The sequence below is a fragment of the Conger conger genome, chromosome 1 (assembly GCF_963514075.1).
Source record: "Conger conger chromosome 1, fConCon1.1, whole genome shotgun sequence".
NCBI lineage: Eukaryota > Metazoa > Chordata > Actinopteri > Anguilliformes > Congridae > Conger > Conger conger.
In genome coordinates, this window is record NC_083760.1 from 14,533,834 (window position 1) to 14,559,154 (window position 25,321).

A 25,321-nucleotide genomic window follows, 5' to 3' on the forward strand; every position below is an offset into this window, starting at 1 on the left:
AATTGGGGCTTCTTCCAACTTCTGTGCTCCTAATTCTATTGGTGAGTACACCTGTGGAGTTTGCACATCTCAGACTTAAGGTCCTGCATTTTATAGCCCTCAGATTTCAATTTTTTCCCTTTTCTCTTATTGTTGCAAGCTACTGATTTCGGCTCATATTTACTTTTCTGTGAGTGAATATTGCATCAGCCCCCCAGCCCTATGGTATTCTCTTACAAACATACAATATGAGGGAGCCAGAGTCTGAAGGATTTGGTTCTCCGTGTCAATGTCTTAGGCAGCTTACCATGATCTTCCACATGCCCACTGAACCACTGAAGGAGATCAACAATTTAAATAATGAAACAAAAAACACACTATAGTTCTGTCTTTCTCATGTAGAACCCAGAAGTGATTCTATAGACTGAGGGGGGGAAGGGGAGCTTGGCAAAAAATCCCACGGGGCCCTTGTGACTGACTTCCACTGTCATCATGTTACCAAAAGCTCCTGAAACTCAGCCCTTGGGGGGGGGGGGGGGCGCAATGCTCGGGGCCCAAGTCAACTGCCTACCTTGCCAGTGCATAAGATTTTCCTCTGGTAGAAGCCTGATGTGCACTTTGATATTGTTGTGCCTATTGCAGGTTGTGGAGAAAAGATGCCATCATTTATATTGATAGCACTGCTAATCAACTTTGAATGGTGTTCTTCTGACACTTCTGACAATATCCATATGTTTGCTAATTTTTCATTTCTCTCTGTTTTCTCAGTCACTACACATATTGTACATCATATGCTAATGTGAGATTTTAATATTCAGTACAGTAGATAATGCGAATGGATTGTTGACCTCTATGATGTTGCTATGACATATGCTGGTGGCAAACATTCAATTCTGAATTTTTTTATCATGGTCATTCATACTGATCCAACAACTTGGATTATCCAACAGAACTGGTTAGAACGAAATTAGAAAGTGGAAGGGGCTGCAATTTCTTAAAAAGTAACTTTGATAACAGCCATTGAGCATTTGTAGTTCAGTATATTCACTTCACAGTAGAGAGCAAAACCTGAGTGTTAAAGTAGACAAGTAGCCATTTTATTGCCATGGGGTATATGACAAGCTACAGTAGAGGCAGGGGATGGAGGCTTCGTTTGGTGTGGTTTTGTATTGTGTGGTTTTGCTGTGTCAGGACCAGTGCTCTGGGTCAGAGCTACTGGAACCTGCAAGATCTATTGTTGTGCCAAGACTTATCCCTGACACGGGGCAAAGTGACAGAGATACACTGTGACAGTTTTGTTCTGTATGAAATCAGCCTACCATATACATTCAACAATAGCAAGCATACAATACCCAACTGGTATATTGTGACAATATGAAGCGTCCAGATGACCACACTATCACTTTAAATACTTCCCTCCAGTTTAAAACGCTTAGCCGACATACATGTAGCCTATGTCTTCAAATGCACAAATAGAGCAGCCTTACATTTGATAGCATGCCAATTTGAAAATGTAAGTATGACACAGCTGTAGTTCGAACAAAGGAATTTAATTGGTTACCGTTATTAATTAGCATTTCCCGGCACATAGCCTTCCTTAACGATACATTAGGTCAAAGGAATTTGCTCAGCTTTTTACTGGGAGTGTGCTGTAACCTTGAATAATATTAACCGCGTTGTTTTGCTCTATTTGTTCCCCTCTCGTCGGTCTTATCATGTTATCCTTTCATTGTCCCCATTTTAAGGCCTCCCTTGTGAGTAATTCATTCATTTGGTCGCTCATTCATTCTTTCATTGTGCGTCTATCTGGGACCCTCCTCCGCAACGTCACACGGGGCTGGGGGCTGATGAGATGTTCTACACTTCAAATGCATCCAGGAGATCTGAACAAGGGGGGTAGATTGACGGGCTTACAACTGAAGGGCAATATATAAAAGCAAGTAGCAAATAACTCGCTAACTCTGGAGAAGCAATTTACTATTTGTTGTTGGGCGTTAAGCACGAGAGATTCAACTCGTCATCAACCATTTTAACTCCATGTGCCTTTTAGCTGGAAGATTAACCAATCATGATCTCTCAGAAACGATCCGCAACTTCTTTGTAGAAGTTAGAGGCATAAAAGTGAAACGTGCACCACTGAGGGCAAAAGGAGCGCGTGGGTAAGACGATATTCAAACCAGTTCAGCAGAGGGGACCGAGGGGTGTTGAGATTCAAAATAAAGCGATACACACCACCGGAGAGACACATGAAGCCTTCATAATATTAACGGGACTAACATATGGACATATCTCAAAGAGAAGTGGATAAACAAAATGTTTAGGACCAGCGCAAAAGTTTGACGGAATTTCGGAGTGGAGATGGAGAAGCGCAACGTGTAGTGGTATGTTAGAAACTATTGCAACCTTTCGAAAACGCTGCATGATTGTAGTTTATAATTAGTCCCCAGTCAGTCAAGAAATCAAAAACACTGAATTCCATTTGGCTTGCACATTTTGGATAACAACCAACAAAGAATCGAAAGGTGAAGGGCAGATCTGAACCCAGTGTAGTGATCGGAGCTTTCTTTTAAAAACCATCACTGGGTGCTGAAGATCTCAAAGGACTGCTACAGACATAAGCATCTCATAGCACCGAACCATTAAGCCGAAAAAGCTATCACTTGGTGTTTTTATTTTGAAAAGAAATGCACAAAGTCAGAGGAAAAGATTTGTTGCTCGGGGTAGTCTTTTTGACACTTTTTCTGGTGCTGGTCAAGGGGTTTCCCACAAAAAAACAGAAGAACAGTACCCCAAAGGTCAGAAGTGGCACATTTCTGGAGGTAAGCCAACTTTTGTCATATTACTAGTAGTTTAAGGAGTAGTTTAACGTGTTTATGACTACAACGTACTTGCAATGTTTTTATTTTTATTTCGAGTTCACGGAGACCATCTGTGTTTACGAATATATAGGCATTCTTCCATGCACGTGTTTGGACTTTTTTCAGTACGCAGGTGAAATGTCGTAGTCTTCGTGCCCATTTTATCAAAAAGGAAGGGCAGACATCAGTGTATACAGTATGATCGAAAATCATTTAATTAATCACATGAGATTTATTTTAAATTTGGTGCCATATGCAGTTGACTATCAACGTTTTGCACACAGTTCACAGTTTCAACCTTGGTGCTAAAACGGCGTTCGCCGACATTCGTAGCTTATTGAATTATTTAGGCATTACATGAAATCAAGTTGGCATGCTCTAACTCAAGGCTGAAGAGCCTCTACAGACAAATAACTACGGTTTTACTGGTTGACACTATCATCGAGCATGGAACGCTGAAGTGCAGCAGCGCGTTGTCATCATTGTCAGTTAGTGAGGTCCATAAAAGTGAAGGTTAAGTAAGCATTATCACCCAAATCAGCAATAATGTCACGTCATGTATTAGTTATATTTAGCCAACAGTCCTTTCATTTTGTCATTCATTGCTAAGTAACAATTAATTGACGCAGCGTGGATTTGAACTGTAGGCTCAAGTTTGAAAAGGTTGATTTGTGGGTGTTATTTTTGGTATTAGAGGGCCTAGGAGTTTAAATAAGCTGATTTATCAATGATTTACCCAAATGCTTACGGAAACAAACTAAAACTCTGTAGGTTTTACATTGCGAATGCATTCCTATCTTGGAATATGCAAGAAATGGAAGATACTTGAGAATCTCTGGACCTATCAGTCTTTTAGTTGATGGGCACATGTAAGAATGCTTATAGAAAGAGCAGTTTTGTCGTTGAGTCGCGCTCTTTTTCTGGGCTGGAAAAGTCGCAGTAATATGATATCCAGTTGTTAATCTCATTATTATCATAGAGTAAATGTGATTATTTATGCAGGCCATGGATGGAAATGGTCATGCAGAATATCCGCTCTAGTGAATTCAGCAGACAGGATAGGGAGTTGTGTTGCCTCAAAACACAATGAAGTCCCATATCTTTTTGGCTCTTGCTTATTTCTGATGCACTCAATATTGCAAATTTCATGTGATGGAAGTGTGATTTTAAAATGGTTTGCATGTTTCCTGACATTTTGACATCTAAAACTTGGAGCATTTTAATATTGCCTATTTTGATTAATTTGGCAAAATTATGCAAACTATTAAGCTGTTTTCAAAATGACTCAACTACGAGGCTGTCATCAGCAGTGTGGGACAGATATCAGGATGCATTAATGGTTCAGCATGAGAAGTTAGCTCACCCTTCACGAGAGGCCAGACTCTGCAGTGACTGAATGTGCTCTGTAGCATGTTCATTTTCTGATAAAAAGACGATGAATTGTAGCATTGGAGGGCTAGTAACATCCCATCTCTTTCTCTTCGAGTCAAAATCAAAAGGGCTTCCGCTCTCTCTGTGAAGAAGCATTAGGCCTACATTTATCTGTCATGTAGGACTGCTTTTTTTCCCATAGACACCTCCAGCAGGAATGGCCATACCAAATCTGTTGCAGCGTAAGGGGAATGATTTGGTGACATTAGGACATTAGAACATTCAATGCAGGGTTCTTCCTCTACTGAAATGATTGGCTACAACAAGAACAAAATAATGGGAGGTTTCCCCACATCTGTGTATTTCCTGTTCCCTGCTGTAGAGTTCATATTAATCATGAGCATTGTTTGTGGCTTTGGGACAGTTGGTTTTGATATACAGTAATTATATATAATGCCTAGCAGTGGATTAAGGAAGTTAGTGGCAAAACTCAATTTGAAATGGACAAAGTGGCATCTGGCAATTCATTAGGGATCCAGGGGGCTGCACTAAGAGAACCTTTAAATATGTGTCTCCCTAGCTACTGCCTGAAGATGCACCCCTTCACTGTGAAATATGTGAGACGTTTTATTAACATAGCAGCTCAGGTTCACGTGGGTAGAAGCCGGTCATTAAAGTGAGATGTTTGTGGAAAGCAACACGAACCTCGTATTTTGCATACAAACAGGCAGTGACTTATCCAAACTCCTCAATGGAATGTTCACGGCGATATTGGATGTGGTGCAGGAGAGCTGGGAAAGGGGAACAGCTCTGGTAATTGTAAAACTAAATAATCACAGACCGCTGATCTTTCTTAGAAGCTTGCAGATGCTGATGCCACATTTTGTGAGGGTGCCAAATTCTTCCGTCCGTTCAGAAGTTCAAGTTGCTGGTCTTTATCACTGCACTGGATAGCTGAAGGGTAGAGGGCTCTCAAATGTCCTGTGTTCTAATTGAGGTTAAGCTGAAACTGTATACCATAATCTGTCTATGAAAGTATATTGTACATGCCTGGAGACTGCAGGGCCAGTGCTGAATGTTGTACTGCGGGGTGTGTGTGTATATATATATATATATATATATATATATATATATATATATATATATATATATATATATCTTGGTTTTAATGAGGAAATGCAAGCAGATATTTCAGCAGAATTGCATGTGTGCTCAAGAACATGCATGTATATCCCTCTCTAGACACACACACACACACACACACACACTCATAACCAGCAGTGTAGAGTGATATAAAGTATGCTTGGAAGCATTCATGGTTTGGGCTTCTCATTGCAGTGCTTCACAATACACTCCAATAACACTCAGAACAGAGTGAGACCTTAATATTACCTTCATAATGTCTCTATAAATAAATGCATGTGTTTAATCAGTTAGAAAGTGTCAGGATGAATTTCCTCCAGGGAACCGAATAAGGGGCCATGTAGTACAGAATAAACATTGACACCCACGGGCTCTCTTTCCATCTGACAGAAGCCAGGCCTGGCTAGTGGCAGTAAAATACATCCCATGTTCTTTTCTTGGGTTTCACTTCATGTGCACTTAGGGTTACGACTGTATAACAGCCCAGTGTGGAATAAAGTAACCTGACATGGTAATAAATGTATGGCCGCAGGATAAAATGGTGTTTCCTCTTTTCGACAATCAATTCCGTGTACTTTATTGAAAAATGAAAGGCGCTACGGTTTTCTGCAGTAATGTATCCCATTTGCTTTCTGTCTCAGTTTAGGAAGGTAATGGTTTGTGATAACACCAAAGAAATCTGTTTCCAGATATAGTGCAGGCAGTAGTACATTTGGGCAAGTCTAACTCTGTGTAGTGGTAACAGGCTATAGAATGTGTAGGCCAGTGGTACACAATCAGGATGGAGCAAGATGTATACTTTTTTGGTTTAGAGAACACAGTCATTGTTTGTTCTGTTGAAATGAACAGATTGGATCAAACATGTTATGGTGATGGTATCTGGACTAGCCGACAAAATCAGATTGTTGCAGTGTGAAGTGGCAGAAGTTGAACTGTTTTCCATCAGAACAGGAATGTGTTAAAAGTGTCAATGGATTTAGGAGTTCCTGCTAGTTTAGCCAGTTCCCCCCACCCCCCCAAAGCGACCCACCCACACTGGTTATTTTGGTCATGGTTGGTCTCATTTTGCTGGTTTCCCTGGATGTGTCCATTTGCAATGGCACTTCCTCTTGCAGACTGCAATAAATGTCTGGTCATGGGAGGTGTGCAAAAGTTCAATAGTTACTTTTCCCCCAGTGAATGGTCTGTCTGATCTTGGGTCTTTTCTACCATGGACTTAATCATTCAAATCAAAGGGAAGCATTGGAATTTCAAATGAGAACTTTGTGATTGATGGATTGAATGCTTGTGGGACTGTCTGACAGACAGTACAAAAGATGTCTGGCCCTAGTGACACAAAGGATAACAACCCGGAGAAATTAACCGATAGGGTGGGGCCAAGCAGAACAGTTGAAATGGCTAACGAGGTGCGAATGATCAGAAGGCAGAAATGCAAACATATGCAGACCCTCAACTTACTGGCAGATCATGCCCAGCAGCTTTAAGCTTGGGGGTTGGCCTCACTTCCAAACATTTTCAAACTCCGGTGGTCACCTTGGATAGTCCCTTGAATGTAAGTAAGGTGACATTTTATATTTCTGTTGATTCAGATTCTGCTGCCAGTTTGAAAGGTGTGTGTAAATTGCCTCTCTGGTTGTCAGCTAACGGCAGTGGTTTTGCGCAGCGGTGACTGCATACTTATGGCAGTGAGATTGAGGAAATTAGGGGCTGGTTTGTCAGTTGTACAGTTGTACTGCTGTGAGCGCTTATGTAACAGGCACAGCCAGAGATGCCTCGGCTTATTTGACTTTCACAGCAGATGAGGAAATCCATTCCGTTTTTTCACTTTTTCTAGTTTCATTCTACATTCCCGGGTTTTGTGTTCATTCCTGCCTGTGGTTGGGTGATTTGCAAATATTACCCATGTGGAAAAGAGATCCTCTTTTCTGTTTGCTAGTTTGTTTGCATTGTCCATTCCTGCGCTTGTTTTCTTTCTCCCCTCATTTCATGGGGTGATCAAAGGGGCTGCATTTTTGCGGTTTATTGTTGTTCTGCAGTGACTTGGAAAGGGCTCTGTGCCGAACCCCAGCCTTTGATATGGCGGGATGCATAAATCAGGCCCAGAGAGGGTCTCCGTACCTGTTTCAGCAGCTGTGTCGGTTATGTTATGTGGAATAATCAACACTGCATGTACCTTTATCATTTCTCCTGCTTCCTGGGGCAGTGTGTCTCACCTCATTTATTTTGTTTACCAGTTGATGGTTCCAATCAAATGTTTTCTGTTTCAGCTACATTCTTGTGAAAGCTTGTGTGGGTCATTGTATTACATTTTTTATTTTTTTATTCTTCTGGCCCCCTCCCTCCAGTGGTGCAGTAGATAGCTCTTCCTCTGGTGTGTGTGTGTGTGTGTGTGTATTTTGCTGAATGTTGAAACAGAAGGGCGCTCTGCGCTGGAGTTATCTGAGGGAGCAGATGCTGGGGGGGACATCTGTTTTGCGTGTGTGAGGGACGCAGCCAGAGAGCAGAGCGAAGGCAGGCTACACATGATCAGAGCCGGAGCCTTTGATCAGGGGGTGGGGTGGGTCGACCAGGGATCCAGATGTGTGGAGAAGAGACGGACTCGAGATGTCAAAACATTTGCCTGTGCCCGGCCAGGCCTCCCGGTTCCTGGACCGGCCTGGACAGGAAAGGGACAGCCACTCCGTCAGCATTCCCCAGGGGAATAGCAAGCTGTGGGGACACTGTCCTCTTGAACTGTGTGTGTGTGTGTGTGTGTGTGCGCACGTGCTGGTTCCTTCCCGGGGCCTGGTGATTTATGTCCGGAGTCGGCTGTCTTTGATGCCGAGTGGGTCACATGGACGGCCTGACGACAGGCCCGTCCGTTCCTTTGAAGCGCTCCGGTAGTCAGGATTAAAGTGGCCATGGTGGGACTCAATTGTCTGCTCCTAATTGCAGGTGAAATCAGCTTTGTGTTTCCACCATGACCCCCTCCTATTTTCTCCTACAAGACAGGCTCCAGGTACAAAGCCAGGCCTAGTGATAAAAGTTATGTAAACGACACAAATTTGGAATTGTAAGGGCTGTGGATGCCTCATAGCTACTAACCTAGAACAGCCATGTCTAATTTAGTATAAACATCGGTGTAGACGAGGTAAGCAGGTCTGTAAACAAAGGATTTGTGTTTCAGTACATTTTATGTTTTGGTATACACTAAAATGGAGTGCTCAAATGTTCAGATGGGCTAAATCTAATCCCACTTTTCTTCAGTACCCACCCAAGGCACTGCATGGAGCTCAAATTATGTGGAAACAGTGAGTCACAGAAAGCGGATCTGAATTCACTTACACATCCAGCCAAGGACTGATATTAATGAATCCTTTCCTTAGTCTCAGCATGTTGGCAGCTTGACTCCCCTTTGTGAATGTCATTATAGTATCATACACATGAAATAAACGCTTGGATTTTTCTCTTGTCTTGTTCATTGACCGGCAGTTAAGTACTGATCCAATTAATCCATAGGTGATATTGTATTGATATTAGATCAATAGATTGATATTTACTTGTCCCTATGAGACATGACTTGTTAATATAAGACTTGTTAATGGTACAGAAGCAAGGATGGGAAACGGGTTCCTTTTCATCTTGCTGTCATTGTGGTGTATGGTAAATTAGAATAGATGATGGGCTATGCTTTTAACGTGGTGTTGTGGATTCAGTACAATGGGAGACCAGTTTTCCCCTAGACTTTGGGTCTCCGGATTAAAGCGAGCCAGATGAAGCAGATGCATATCCCAGAATGTGAAATGATTTACCTGCCTGTGCCATCCCGGGTCAGCCTCCAGGCTTCCCATCCCTTGAGCTCAGCATTACCCCTAACGTCAACCATCTGGTCTCAGACTCTGGGCCAACCGTCTCGTTTTAACAGCACAGAATCACGCAGGAGAATCAGGGGCTGCCCTAGCACCCAGATTTATTTTAAAATTCTTTTACCCTCCAAATGTTTTCACTGTTATTTTAAATGCCGCCACATTGTTGCCACTCCTGGCGCCCGCCCAGCGGTAAAACGATGTCGCGTGTCGGCCATTTTACTGCAGATGGTGTTGGCTTTGCTTGGATGTGAATGGCTGGGGACAGGTACACTGTAGCTGCGTAGTGCTGGGAGTTCAGAGCAAGGCCGGAAAACGGCCTCTGTGTCTGTGGGCTATGGCAGGATGGCAGGTTGTGGTGATGTTGGCCCTGTGGCATTGTCCCACACCGGGTCCAGCCTCCTACCCATCTGTTTAGTGGTGTTGTGGCACAACAGATTAAAACCTACTGAAGAATTCCTGTGGCCTGAGGTCCTACCCCTCCACCCGCCTAACTCATTAAAATTGAGAAATCTGGCAGATGCTCCATTTTTAGTACCTTAAAGTGAGTCTCCTGTAGGAGAATGGGACTGATTACCATAAGAGCTGAGCAATCTTGGGGTATGTGGTGTCTTTCACTTCACAAAGGCGGGGAATGGTTGGGATATGTGCTGTCTTTCACTTCACAAAGGCAGGGAATGGTTGGGATATGTGCTGTCTTTCACTTCACAAAGCCAGGGAATGGTTGGGATATGTGCTGTCTTTCACGTCACAAAGCCGCTCAAAGTCATACCTGTGCTAAGGCTTTCCATGTCAAGTTTTTCTTTAGTAGAGGCTTTTATTGGAGTTATGTTGCATTCATTTGGGAAGTCTGAAACATAGATGAATGCTGAGTTCCATCAGGAAGTGCAAGACATGCATTTTTATAAATGTCCACTGTATTTCCTCTCTTTTGTTTGCTAAATTGTGAAGTTCACCTCACATTGTGGCTAAATATGCAAACCAATGCGGTCTGTCTTCTGCTTGGTGTCCAGAAGGCGAAACCTCAGGTGGCTTCCAGTGATGCTGTTCAGGGGCTGGAGGTCCTGCAGGAGCACAACCAGGTGAAGAGCATCCCATCTGCCTCCCGGCGGCACAAGAGACGGCGGTCCCAGCGCCTCTCAGAGGGGGTCCTGCCCAAACCAGAACCAGAGGAGGAGGCTGAGCCCTTCGTCCTGGACCTGAAGAACTTCCCTGACCTCGCCAATGCAGATCTCAGCTCCCAGAACCCAAACATTCAGGTAGGATGAGGAGAAGGTACACAAAGTACGCAAATGCCTTCAATAACTGGTTTAGCTTGGTTTTAGAAACTAAAAATGTTAAATGGGTAGGTATTCTACTGTGTGGATGTGACAAGCATATGTCTTGAATAATATCATTGACTGGCGTAACTTTTTCCTTGCCAAGGCAAAAGTGTCGATTTTTTTTGTTCTTGATAAGCCTCACAGAATTCTGCAGTGATGGACAGAACATTCTCTGTTGGTTCCATGTTAAAATGGCATTATGAATATCCAGTCTGACATGCTAACATATTTACTTTGTTTATGGTAAAAGCACTGGGTGGAACAACATCTACCTCCTATATGGATTTCGTAAGAGTCATTTTTCCACTCAATATTGTGATGCATAGTTTCCGTTTCATGAAAGCTGTGCACAACTTTTGGAAAATAAATACCCAATGGGGATTTAAACTGGAGTAGTTTATGAGCGTTCATACATTCTTTCAGCATCGCATAACACAAATAAATGTGTTATTGCACAGTGGAGAGGTTTGGTAAATAGTGTCTGATTATTAACATAATAATGGATAATGGCAGGAAACATGGATGGTCTTAAACAGCACCTGGAGCTAACCAGCACAAGATGGCTCACATATAGCCTAAACTGGAAGCGAATTAATGGTTAATTTCCAAGGTGGATCATAATAAGTTTGTGTGTGGGCATGCTTACTAGTTGGTGTATTAGTGGGGACTTAGTGAATTATTTCATTGGGACCTGGAAGGATCCTATTTCTGTTAATTATACATCTATGCTCCTGAAATCATTATGGGGGGTGAACAGATCTTTATGGGCTTCTGTTTCTTGCATGTAATGAATTTGCTCGCATATTGCTTCTCACTGTTATCGTGCAGTTGGCTGAGGTGATACCACCGGGGAGACCCTCTGTTTTCTCATTGCGTCTCTCTGCTCTGTCACAGCTGTTTTCAGTCAGAAAGGCCTCTTAAATTTCTCTGTGCTAGACCTTTACAGCCATGCAGTCCATTTCAGCCACCATGCCAAAACATCTGCATCACAGTAAAAAAAGACAAGAAAAACTGAAAGGTGAAAGGCCGCCATATTATTTAAACAAGAGCAAAAACTGCAGTTTAATGTTTTTAGTGCAGATCCCGGTCTTCGTGTACTTTTTATACTGAAGAAAAAAATTACCTTTTATTTTTAGTGCAAGCATGAGGTGTATGTGTGTGTGGATTTAAAAGGAAATTAATTCAGAAACATCGTAAGAAAATGTAATCATTCAAAATTGAAATGAGCTATATTCCGTACTAGGAAAATATCTAAATTTTCAGGGATTGGTTTCAATTATTAATAACCTCCACTCCTGCAGTAGTAGTCTTATTAACCTCATATCAGTGTTAACTTATAATTTAGAAGTTCTAGCCTTTGAAGGATCAGAACAACTGGATCTAATATGCCAGATTTCTGCAGTCTGGTTCAGGAGGTGTTTCACCTTCCCATGTTGACTTAATGTTAATGGAGACATATCACTCATAACACTGCAGATCCTGGATTAGTCATGAGACTCATGGGCTCTTGGGTATAGTTGTGTGTAATAAGCCTTCCCATTTATAGGCAGAGGAAAACTTGAGGAAATGTAATGAAATTTAGGCCTACATGTAAAATGTTTGTTGGCATCTTTGTTTCAGGAAATGAGTACAGTTGAGAAACAATTTATAACTTTTTCTTATGACCACCTCACACCATGCACTATACTGTGCATCTTTTTGCCAACTTTTCATATTCTATTGCCAAATTGTATTCATTCAGAAGCAATCCATTTAAGTCCTGATCCAGTATATATATTGCAGTTGAGTAGGACAATCAGCATGGTCAAATGCTCAGAAGCAACAGGTGGCCATTTGAGTTCCATTCCATCCACAGCTGATGAAAGAATCAGGTTTTCCACAGGGAATGCAGTGTTGTCTGGAGTTGAGGTGCAAAGAATTTTATCCAAACTTGTACCTGATGTGGGACAAATGTAGTTGTGTAATCACTAACTTTAGATTTAAGCTGCTCTTTGTAAACAGTTGCAGCAGCCATCAGATTGCTATACTGTCAAGGAAATAAACAGGTAGCTTTTTGTTTCTGCCTGTGGAATGGTTGGCAGGGCTGGTGCTATCTGTACCGGGTCCCGCTTCTGCTGGAGACGGCGTGTCTGTTCACGCCACTCGCAAACCGGTTAGCGAGGCAAACATCTGCAAGGCTCACATGAGGGACTGCAGCATCCGTGCTGGTGTCTTTGGATGTATCACCAGATCTTGTAGCTTCAGATAGTGAATCTAACTGGCACCAGCCTCCATAAGATATGCGCATGCAATGTGACTATACTAAAAGACCAGTGTTTACTTGCCAACAGTTCAAGTATTTTGGTTTTCATGCGTTAGTTGGTTATATAGAAATAAGTAAAGCCTTTGTTTCATTTATTTCTACACAGCAGGGTATTCATGAGCCCATCAATGCTATGGCCAATGTCAATTCTGTTTTTTTGGTTGCTGAACTTTACTGCCAAATTGGTAAATGAACATTTTCTCTACAAGCAGATGAAGGCCATAGGTCCAAGGTCCCATTGGTGTATGTTTACATGCGATATTCACCTATTCATATTTTCTCCCACCTCATAATGCTGAAATAACAAATGTACTACTTCTCGTCCAGGTTACCATTGAGGTTGTGGAAAACCCTCAGGCAGAGATAGAGATGGACCTGGCCAAGGAGGGCCGAAATGACTGGTCCCTGTCTTCCGTGGACTGGCTGGGTAACAAGAAGCTGTTCTGGCCCCTGTTCTGGGAGTACCCCGACTCGAGCGAGGACGGAACGGGTCGGATGAGCCTGGAGGAAGCGGAGGACTACGCCCTGGAGTACGACAGCGAGGAGTCCGTCCTGAGCGGCGTGGGCGGAGACTGGGACAACCAGTGGAACAAGGGATGGGACTCCAAAGAGAACTACGGTGAGCATTTGTCATTTTGTCCTTTCTATTAATTTGTCATTATATAATTTTGTGTATGTTGTTCCCTGCTGAAATAAACAGCTCTGGCTAGGTTTAGAAACACACAAGATACCAGCACTAGCTACAGTACATCACACAGTGCGTTTGCAATTGTCAATGTGTTCTGTGCTTGTCCCTTGCAAATAAACCAATACATAACCAATGTGTTCCCTGCACAGTCATAGTCCTGCTTACATTAACATAGCCCTTTAAACGGCACAGGCTTACAGGGAAGTGCAGAGCTGCCGTTTGCCTTGTGGTGAGGGGACGGAACTTAGGGCTGCACCACCCACGGGAGGTTAGGATGGAGTCGGTGGCCCAGGTTGTGTTTGTTGACGTAATCATTAAAGCCATTTAGACTTGCGGCTTGCTGAGGTGTATCAGTGGGTGTGTTTATATTCCGATCATTGCTCAGAGCACACACACAGCGAGTTATTTGAAATGTTTTTTTGTTAAAACAATTTCCTCCTCCCTTTTTTTAAACAGCAGCCCAGGCCTTGAAAAGCCTCTGTTCTTTGACGTGATTTATGCTTTAAGGTTTCACACAAGGGCTGCTAGATAAACATGTTGTTCCTACAGCAGCCCCCATGGATTTTCTTCTGATTTCTATCAGTTGTTAACAAAAAGGAGGAGAACTGACTTAATGTGTCTAGAAAGGTATACAATAGCCCGTACATTCCCAATTTAAGAGGTGCATTTTCTAAATGTGTTTTTAAGATCTAGAATTCCTTGTCTGTGTACCACGTTTGGAAAGTATCTGCTGCAGACTATTGATGCGTCATACACTTTATCATAAAAGCGCACAGACGATGCTGGTAGAGTGGAGGCACTGCCCTGAGCACGTTCCCTGGCTGTTTTAGTCCAGGGAGGAGACGCTCATTAGCTAAACTGTTTTGTCTTTTAAGGAAGGGGGTATAAATCATTGGGATATATTACATCTTTTATCTGTTCTGTTATGCTTTGTTCTCACTGACCACATTCAGTGCAGGTAATCCTTACTGCATCAACTGAAAGCCTTTTTCTGTGGAGTTCCATAGAAATGCATCGTTTTTGTTGAGGTGACTTTTCAGATGCCCATCCGGCACCATAAGGCCCTAACTTGAACATCAATCAACTGCAGCTTATTGGTTGAGATGCGCAGAAGAACAACCCATCATTTCAGGACCTGACTTGCCAAAAAAAAAAAAAAAGACAGGAACTGACATCACATCAAGTAAATTGGGTCAATTCCAGCTATTTTCAAGGTCCCTTTATTCACATTTACTCCATCCCATGTGCAAGTGTGAAGGAATAATCCTTGCTTTTTAAACTAAATATGGGAACTTTAATTCACGCTACTGCTCCTGTATGTAAACAGGTATACACAGTGTTTGGATCCATTCATTAAACAGTCACACTTAACTAGTAATTAATTGTAGTCACTTTGACTAAACAAATGTAGTTTACAGTAATGTCCCCTCCCCTGTCCCCTGAACTGGCCAAATTATGCAGCCACCTCAAAATGATCTTAGCATCCCACGTGGGGGCTAAGAGTTCAATTGGAGTCCTCGCTTTGCAGCAGTTCACCCAAAAGAGTTCTGCTAAATTATTAATATCCCGGGGAAACAACTGAGCATTGTTGTCCTCCCGGAATGTTTAAACAATTTCTGCACGGCCTCTGCCCTCGGCTCAGACCCAGGCTGGGCATTCTCTGGCACCCAGGACCCTTCCGAATTCCCCCCGAAAACACAGACGAAGACTGCAGGAAGTGAGGGAGAGAGGAAGGGTGAGAGGGGGAGTGATGGCGTTGAGATGGAGCGAGAGAAAGAGAAAGAGAGAGTGGGTTACAGGGAGAGACGGGGGAGTGAGGAGGAATGAGAGTCGGCCGGCCCCGGGTTGGCGACTGAGTGTGGGCACTCGACCGTCCGGGCATTGTTTGCGTCCTCTTTGAAGTTGACACTGGTCCTCGGACGAGCGGTCTTTTGAAGATCCGTCCGGATGGCATGCTAATAGCAGCAGGAGGCCGGCCCTCTGGATAAACAACTAATATTTGTGTTCAATTAGACAGTAGATTAGGAGCGCAGGCCTGACTGGGGCTGACAGTTCAGGCTCCAGCTATTCTTTTGATCCAGGGCCGCAGACCCTGGCTGCCCTCGGCATTGCGCGGCTCCGTCTTTTGAGCCTGTTCAAGAATTCAGGGCCTTTTTAGGGCCTGTGCATAAAATTATGCCTCTTTCTTTCTCTTCTGCTTCTGGTGGGAAAAGAGCATTGTGCCTTCTGGCTGCATGGTTTTATTAAACTGCAGACTACATTAAACGGGATGCTAAGCCAGCCTGGCAGTGCAGTCCACATAGTTTAGAGGACTATCATGGCTCTGCACTCATTTGAGTGTGAGACATTCAGTTGGCTTGAACGTCAACCGTTTTTTAATACAATTGCAGGTAATAATGTTAAGAATTGGACATTATCGCATTATCGTATGCATCACATTGCATTTATAACATGCCCATCAAGCGTTTTACAAGGATAACTGCATGAGGGGCATACGTTTTGGGAATCTGCACCTTGATGCACTATTCATTATTATAAAATGGGTTAGCGTTGTGATTTTCCATTATTTTTCTTTTTTAGATGAGTCACATTGTGTCAGATCATCATAAGCTATAATGTTTCCATATTGAAACTCTGGTTACATGGGTCAGCTCTTATCTTGTGAAGGCCAGTACATCAGCTACCATTGATAGCATTCACACAGATCAGTTGTAGCAGAAAACCCAGAAATAGGAAAACAATTATAGTTTGCCATGGACCATGTAAATACATGCTTCGTATGAAAAACTAAACTTAACGAGTTTCCCGCACCTTGATGTGGGTTTTAGATCCAAAATAGCAGTGTGTGTGTGTGTGTGTGTGTGTGTGTGTGTGTGTGTGTGTGTGTGTGTGTACATGCATGCATGCATACACATGTGTATGAAAATGATATATATATATGCAAATGAGGCACATGTGAACCATCAACCAAACTGGCCTCATATTGAGTGCTAGCAGACCTGTACGCTTTTAGGTTTTTCCTAGAAGCATCAGAATAGGAAAGAACTTGAAATAAGGCAAAAACCCGGTCTTGGCACAAAAATGAGATGAAATGTACTGAGCATGAGGTTTTATTTAATCCTTCTGCTAAGTGCTACTTATGGAGTCCTGACCGCTAGGTATAGGAAATAGCTGGATAGCTTAATAGAAGCAGTGCATGACTTTGTTTATCCCAGAGTTAAGCACTTTGCTCACATATCAGGCTGCATCAATATCCTGTGTGAAGCTTTGGGCTCTAAAACTGTCCTGAGGTGGTGTCATATACTGCAGATTTCAAATTGTGTTTCAGTCTTGCATGTGTATCAAGTTAATGCACAGCATACACTAGTGTGAATGTGCAGAATTGTTAGGCTCATTTGTTGTAACTTGCTGTTGTTCTCCAAAATCAATTCCCCTAGCCAATGGTCATGAAGTATTCAGTCAGTCAATTGATTTTTGATATATTCATTTGTAAGATTTATAATTGCTATGTAACCTCCTGAACGTACGCATCTTCAGTGACGAACGCATTCAAATATATTGGATTCTTGGAGTATGAGGCTGTTGGACTCATAAAATGAGACCTCTTTGAACCTAACCCATTCCTCTCTGTCTGATTCTCTAAATATACCTGCTGGAGGAAATCTCATGAAAGTAATTATATTGGGTTTATTATTTGTGGTGGATACATCACATTGAGGAGTTGTATTGCGTTTGTACTACAGCAGAGTGTACTTTGCATGGTGAGATTGGTCTTGGACTTGGTTTCATGATGGGAAAGATCCAACCATTCCCTCATCAGCAGTATCTGAGCCTGTACTGTAGCAGAGCCCAATTTTCTGTGGTTATTCAGAACCTTTTTTGGAGTAAAGCATTTCTCAGAAACGAGTCATGTGGTTGAGCATTCCAGCAGAGAGGTATAAGAGCAGGACATGTCATTAACACCTTGCTCTGTTGTTTCCCTTGGCAAGCGAGCATTGGGGCTCCGTCATCACCAGTCTGTAGCGCTCAGTTAACAATGCTCTGACAGCACGGCCAAAATGCATTAACTACAAGCGCAGTGGCTGATGGCAACATGTCCACTGCGCCTCTTCTCCCCCTCCCCCCACACCAGCACTACGCTCTCTGTGACATTGCTGCAGAGGAAAAGTATTGTTCATTAAAAAGAAAAGCCATTAAGACTGGCGCTGCCACTGAACTGCTTGTATTGGCCGACTTGACCTACTCAAACAAGCAAAATTATTGCCAAAAATATTTTTTTAAACAAAAATGGAGCCTGCCAGTTGGGCCTACATCCTGTTCATTAGTTAGATTAAATTTTACCCAGAAATATGTAATATTAATTTAGTCATGCATCATTAAGCCTTGGGGTGAAACAAAGTTGAGAGGAGTACTTAATAGGATAGTCTCTGTTAGAATGTGTTATAGGTTCAAACCATCAAATCATCAGATCCAGAACTAAATGATTTATTTTTACTGTGACCATGATATGAAGGCTTCCACTCTTTGCTAACCTTCAACAGCCATTTGAAGTTTTTTCCTTTTCCTTTTTTTCAAGCTTGTTAAAATATATATGTAGATCTGACCCAAGGCGTATACGCCAGCTCTAATTTGTGACCGCAGTTTTATAGCTTTGCACACCCACCAGCTGGGGGAGGAATTTGCTAGTCTTAGATGAAAGATAAGGAGTCGCCGCCCAATTAAAGTACGGTTTGACCTTATGCCGCGTTGCTTTCTCCCTCAGAGTATGAGGAGGAGGAGGAGTGGAGCGCCTGGTCGTCCTGCAGTGTCTCTTGTGGCCACGGCAACCAAAAGAGGATCCGGTCGTGCGGCTACGCTTGTACAGCGACAGAGTCCAGGACGTGCGATCACGAGCGATGCCCAGGTAGTGTTTCTGCTGCTGTCCTGAACCTGCCCGTATTCTCCACCGAGTGGCGGTGCCATCGCTGCCCGCAAGCCGTCTTTTTCAGCTTCTCCACTAAAAGCATAGCTCCCCTCTCATGAGTGAGTGGATTCCTCTGGTAAAAGTAGCTGAGGGCCATTTCTGAACATCTGCAAGGTGGAAATGAGGGATAAAAAGTGTTTGAACAGGTCTGCAGTGAAGTCATGCCTTTGAGTCACTACCATAGGTCATTTCAGCCCGGGGCTAAATAAATATGATGCTTACCAGTGTGTTTAAGAAACTGCCATCATACTCCAGCGTACATATAACGTGCCTTTGAGGGTTTGCGAGCATTTCCAGTACTCCAGGCCCTTGCAGATGGTTCAATGAAAGCTTTTACAGTACCTCTCTCTCCCGGGAGAGAGGCAGCCCCTTGGACAGCAGCCCCAGTCATTTCCACGCTCTTTATAAGCAGGCACGGATACAGCCCCCACTCACTACTACAGCCCCTCTCAGCCCCTGTCGTTTTATGAGATTGGAGGCCCTGCACGCAGAGCCTCACCTAACCTGAGATCAGGGTCCTGATGAACTCTGACTGGTGTGGTTGTTTCTTTCTCTGCCCCCTCTAGATGACCTGAATGCTGTGACGGACCTCATGCCCTACGAGCCAGAAAATGCCACGGAGCCTTTTGATGCAGGTCAGTGGATCAGCCATTTCACAAGACTTTGTTTTTAAGAGAAGCTTCTCTCACTCGCTGCGCCGCAAGCCTCTAAAAAAAATAAAATAGAAGAATGTCAAACGTAAAAAGATGCTGTCGTCTGAAGGTGAACAGCTCCACAACATCCTCCATTTATTTGTGTCTATATATTTCAATTAACAGAACAAAAACTGCTAAAGTTACAGCATAGAGTTTCTTCAACATTTAGAAGTCTCAATAGAACAATGCTGATGTAACAATCGTTACTGGTTCTATAACACTGTAGAACCAGAAAATATTGTTCTATATTTTTTCTGTATGCAAAGATAGGAGCTATTTAAGCACTACTTTAAGAAAAGATGTAGTATTTTGTCAGATGGCTTGGCAGAGCACACATTCGTCAATCACATAGGCTGCTCACATCCATCATCTCACATTCATGTGTCGTTAGACACAAGCGTCTGAAGATACTGTCTTTTGCAGCTGTCCTTAAAGGAGTCACAAGAGATGAGAGCTATTTGATAATGAATTCTGTTGCCCTGCGTTCCATGTGAGTGGAAGGTGTTTAAGCCACACATTATTCTGGGGATTCTATGGGGATTTATCCCCTCAAATCAGCAGCACCTGGTTGTATGACATCATATACATAGTTGCTGATAAGCATCAAATATGAAAGTAAAAGGTTTATGGATCACATATTTAAAAGATGGAGTCCTGCCAAACCCAGTTAAATGACGTGATTGGCCAATAAGCATGTTTAACATGTGGAGTAATAGCATGTGGGTTGTGTAATTCAGAACTTGGGATTCAGCAGCAGAAGGTCCTGCTTGACGCACATTTCCCCTATAGGTTAAATGGCTTGATCCTTCAGGGGAGGGCGAGGGGGGTGTGCAATCATAGAACAGCACCGGGAGACCGGCTTTAATAAAAATCTAAAAAAATCTCCACATTGGTGATATTAGGTATTGCTCCTCTGAGAGTGTTACAGAAACGGTGAAATACCATCTGTTTCTCCAGAAAATATTTTATTTGCTTTCTAAATGTTTTTCTTATTGCTCTCCCCCTTGTTTCAGCTAAATCTGAAAGTGATAGCTCTCTCCACTCCACAATAATAATAAAGTATGCCATACAAAAACATAACAAGATAAAGTGTGATAATCTTTTTCCATAATTCACTATGGAACATAAATGTTTATAATGAGAATGTTTCAGTGTAACTGCAACCTCCACCAAGGATAGTACTTTTATCCAGGGAAATCTAAAGCAAAGATTTTGTATGATATACCGATATTTTAGCTGGTAGCTGGAGGCTTTGAACATGGCTATGGTAATTTAGAAGTCCTTTAGTTGCATAAAAATGGCTTAACTGTTTCAGTCCATTTTAGTCCAAAGATAAAATTCTATTAAAGGAGATTACATTGAGACTGAGGAAACCTTGCATGGACATCCATGATCATCCAGTCTTTATTAAACGAGTAAATACTTTAGTGTAGTGAAATTAGTGCTGATTCACCATCTAAATGTCATGAAATTGCTATATATTTCTTAAATCTAAACCCATTTTCTTGATTCAAATTTTCCCACAGACGTCGACAGCTGTGAGAAATGGCTCAGCTGCAAGAATGACTTCCTGGAGAAGTATCTCCACCAGGTCCTGACCGAGCTCCCCAGCTGCCCTTGCAGCTACCCATCAGAGGTGGTCTACAGCGCCGTGAACATCTACGACGAGAAGCTGAAGAAGACCTACCGGTGGCGCGACGCCAGCGGGCCCAAGGAGCGGCTGGACATCTACAAGCCCTCGGCCAAGTTCTGTGTCCGCTCCATGCTCTCCTTTGACAGCACCACCCTGGCGGCCCAGCACTGCTGCTACAACGACCACATGAAGCTCATCACCAGGGGCAAGGGCGCCGGAGCGCCCAACCTCATCAGCACCGAGTTCTCCCCGGAGCTCCACTACAAGGTGGACGTCCTGCCCTGGATTCTGTGCAAGGGGGACTGGAGCCGCTTCCACGCCGTCCGACCCCCCAACAACGGCATGCAGTGCGCGGAGGACCCCTCAGAGGAGGTATACCTGAAGGAACTGGAGGAGGCCAAGGAGTACTGAGAGTACCCCGGAAAGGGGAAACTAAAATCCCCCTCCTTTCCTGTATTCTGTCAGCCACAGTGCTGGACAGAAGAGACAGAAACTATGAAAGGTATCTCAGCTCCCGGCATGGCGATTTCAACCATTTTAACTCACTGTGGAATGCTCAAACGTGTCTGTACACATGAGCGTTGCAACTTACTGATGCCTTGCATTGGTGACTGAGAGGTGTGGTGGTGGCACGGGCATTTTTTCTCCTTGTAAGGAGTGACCTCCCACAAGCCAACCTCCACTCTGTATTTTTCGAGGAAGCTGAACGTGCTGCAGGTAACTGCAGCCATTTTGTAGATACTTGGTTGGTAATTTATTGCTCAAACATTCTTGGGATTTGGACAGTGGTTGGGATGACTTTTAACACTGATGTACAACAAAACAGAAATAACACTGGCTTAAAAACTTTGGGAAATGCCTAAAGCAAAGGACGTTGATGCAAGAGGCGCTGCTCCCTTCCAAATGCTCACTTCACAGAATCGTATGTGCTGCTACAAAGGAAATGAGACTTGGGGTGGTCGTGGGTGGCGTGTCCCCATCCTCTGGAATGTGGGCACTGTATTTATTTGATCGTATGGGCCATTTTGTTTTTCAAAGACTCAAGATGTTTCACAAAAGGAATTCCGGTCACGCTGCTAGAAATGCAATGAATTTCAAACCGAATTTTAGTTTTGTCCTCCCATGTATAATGCTTCTTGGAGTGGATAAGAGCAAGCCAGATAGATCAAACACAGGACAGACCCACACTGCTTTTCTTAGGTGGCTAGAGAAAATCTAATGACCCAGGACAAAGGGTGTACCCAGAATTATTGCTGTTCGAGGTGAAACGGCACTGGGACATAATCATAACATCCGAAAAGGTAGTGAATTAGGTATCTTGAAGTAGTCCGATGGATTGTCCAGGCCTGGTGGCACAAAGCAAAAGCTATGTTTCCAGTGGGATTGCCCTATGTTATCTAAGCTATAATTGTATCCCCTAAGGATTTTTTCTCAAGGTCTGTCTTTGTGCTACATGCCGTCCTCAACATGCTTCACACTTGCGAGGGGGTGGGGGAGCTGCTCTTTTCTCCTGAGGTGGGAGGTGACACTGGAAGTAAAAAAAGGATGGCTTTGTAAACATGGGAGCTCTTTGAACGTTAGTGCTCATCTCCGAATCACAATCAAAGGCTTGCGATTGTATAGAATGTTGTTTTAAGACCCAAATCCTCCCCTTTCACAGATTGTGTTTTTTGGTGAGCTGTGTTATTGAGAGATGTTGACGCAGAACACCATGATTTGAGGTTGAAAGGACCGTGTTGACAGAGGCCTGTCCCTTCCAAGAATAACAGATAAGCTTTGGTGTCATTTCACAAGTTAGGGGCTTTCTCCCTGCTGGTGTGGTTTTCTGTGATATGGATCAGGCAGTATCTAAAGACACACAGATAATATACACTATCTGCCAAATGCGCTGCTTCCGAGATCCTGTTTGGATTAGCAATGGTCAGCAAGGGATGCGGAGATCATGGAAGCTCCAATCACTAATAGCTGTTCATTCAAACTGTGCAACCATAGATGGTGAAAAATTGAGATCAAAATCCAATGTACTCATACAACATTTATTTGTTAGTCTGTTGGGAACAGTTATACCATATGCTTTCTGCATATGCATTGTTAACATGATTAAACTTTTTATGAAACACAGTTACCTCTATCACACAGCTTTGATTGGTGTTATTTAGTCATATGCTAATTTGTTCAGTATATTCAGGGACTGTATTATACTATGTCAATATGAGGCTAAGCTATAGGCTAATCCATATACCTCTCTGTTGTGCAGTCTTCTCTTAAGATCAACCGTTTTCAAATGTTCTGTTTTATTCAATTCTGCTATTTCGTGCTGGTGATTCTGAGGACAACAGTACATTCCTGACATAATCCAGCCCGTTCAATCCTCTGAAGCCCATTTAATTAATTCTGATGTGTCTGTTGGCATGAACTTAGCTTTTCTTCTGAGTTTCTTACAAAGAACATATGTTTCTGAATTAGCTGCAAAAACCAACCATCATTGTGTTTTCATGAAATGAAATTGAACTTACTTGGGATTCTATCTCTAGAAACAGTTCTCATATTTGGGGTATGTGTGCAGAACTAGCATTTTCACACAGTATTTTCACAGCAGTGCTTTCAAACATTAATATTTGTACAACTTTTTAGAGTGTAATACATGAATACTGCATCTGACTAATTCCGTCATTGTATTATTTCACACTTGACATAGTGTGGATTGTTTCTGGTGCTTTTAAGGCTTAAAAAGTATATTCTGCCTGGTAACATCTCATCTCAGCTGATGCACTTTTTTCACAAGTGGTAACCAGTATCAGGACTCTCCATCAGATTTGTTTGCTCCATCAGATTTGTTTGAATGTATTTTCATATCAACACACTTAAAAAGACACAAAAGACTTGAACATAATCTAATGTGCATCAGCTGTGAATATGTTACTGAATTCTGCACACTGTATGCACACATTTGGTGTGTGTGAGGTTTCAGACTACTGCTGACCACACACCACCTGTGAACCTCTCTTTGTCCTCCTAATAAGCTTCATTTTTTCTGGTGCTGTTGGCCCAGAGGCAGGGTTCAGGGGCAGTGGGTCAGATTGCAGTGGAATGACACTGGAGAAAGGCTAAGGACAGCTCTGAATGAGCGCACACCATTCCCTCAGTTAGGGCAGAGGGGGTGGGCAGAGGGGGTGGGAGGGGGGGGGGGGGCGAGCTTTCGCATAACCGTTTTCGCTGATGTTTACTTTGGCCGGTGCTCTTGAAAAGCGATTGTTGCAAAACCATTTCCCTGCTTTCCGTGTCACCAGAGAGGTCTGGCATAGCCGCTTTCAAAGTTAGCCAGCATTTGTGATCCTCGGAACCGCACAGGGCAGGATCCGAAAGCTTTCGGGGGGGGGGGGGTTGAGTTCGACATCTGTACGATATGATTTCACTTGTTTTTCTTTTCACTGGCAGCAGAGACGTATATCTAAACGGCAGGGTTTGCATGGCTATGGTCCGTGATTTTGATTTGAGTTTTTATTTTTAAATGTAACTTTGTATGCAGATTATAAGTATGCATTCCAGTGCGATTCTACCACATAGTCATATTCAGGTTTCATATAGACTTAATTGTCATCCTGTGCTAAATTTCAAAAAAGTTATCCTGAGACAGAATAAGCTGCTTATTTAGTGCAGTATAAAATTGGGGAATGATCATCTAAGAATACAGGACTGGTAAAGTAAATAGCAGTGTAAATGAATAGGATTACGTCAAACCGTCCTGGTGGATTATTTTTTTTAATGCTCCTGGTCTATTCATTTATTCTTCCAAATCACATATGTTATGTTGCTTTCATTGGAAAAGGTGTGGTTTCTCAGCTGTGTGCACACTTGGATTAAAACTGAAAGTTTACGTCACAAACCTTCTATCAGGAATAATATTGTAAATGTATGCGAAATTGTATCACATTTTTAAAATAACATTTTTGAGAGGCACTTTATTTAAATATATATAAAAGGTTTTATACACATATAAAATCTTAAATTAATACACATGCATATATTACATTGTACCAACATTTTGTAATTTTGATTTTGTGTTACTGATGTAAAGGGATGACTTGCTAAAAAATGCTGCATTTTCTTTGTTTAAAGAATCGTGTATGATATGTAAGTATTGTTTAGCATGATGTTTTGTGCTTTAAAAAAAAAATGGTATTAGATATATTCTTGTACAGTATTTATTGTCCATGGATTAATAATTGCTTAAGCTTTGAAAAGAAATATTCAAATGGTTCTATGATACTGAAGGTGCACTATTGAATCTGAATAACACATCCTTAAAGGGATCTCTGTTATGTGAAAAGGGAATCCATTTGCATTACACCACACCACTTCAATAAACACATTTTCAAGTACATCATTCTTGTCTGCAAGTTATCAATGTGCTGTGACAAATATAATAAATACGTATACAAATGTTTTCCACAATTGTCTGTTGGCTCTTTCTATTTTCATTGACGTAGAACAGGTAATAACAGCAGAGTCTCCAGTGATC

General features: G+C 42.5%; 1 protein-coding gene across 1 annotated transcript; it reads left to right on the forward strand.

Annotated features, from left to right (window-relative positions):
* Window positions 1-2,206: 2,206 nt before the first annotated feature.
* On the forward strand, window positions 2,207-23,101 carry ism2a (isthmin 2a). Its single transcript, XM_061260533.1, has 6 exons — window positions 2,207-2,798; window positions 10,210-10,455; window positions 13,148-13,439; window positions 18,271-18,411; window positions 19,038-19,106; window positions 20,693-23,101. Exons 1-6 carry the CDS (start codon window positions 2,664-2,666, stop codon window positions 21,208-21,210), a joined length of 1,401 nt encoding a protein of 466 aa, XP_061116517.1. The 5' UTR covers window positions 2,207-2,663; the 3' UTR covers window positions 21,211-23,101.
* Window positions 23,102-25,321: the final 2,220 nt, after the last annotated feature.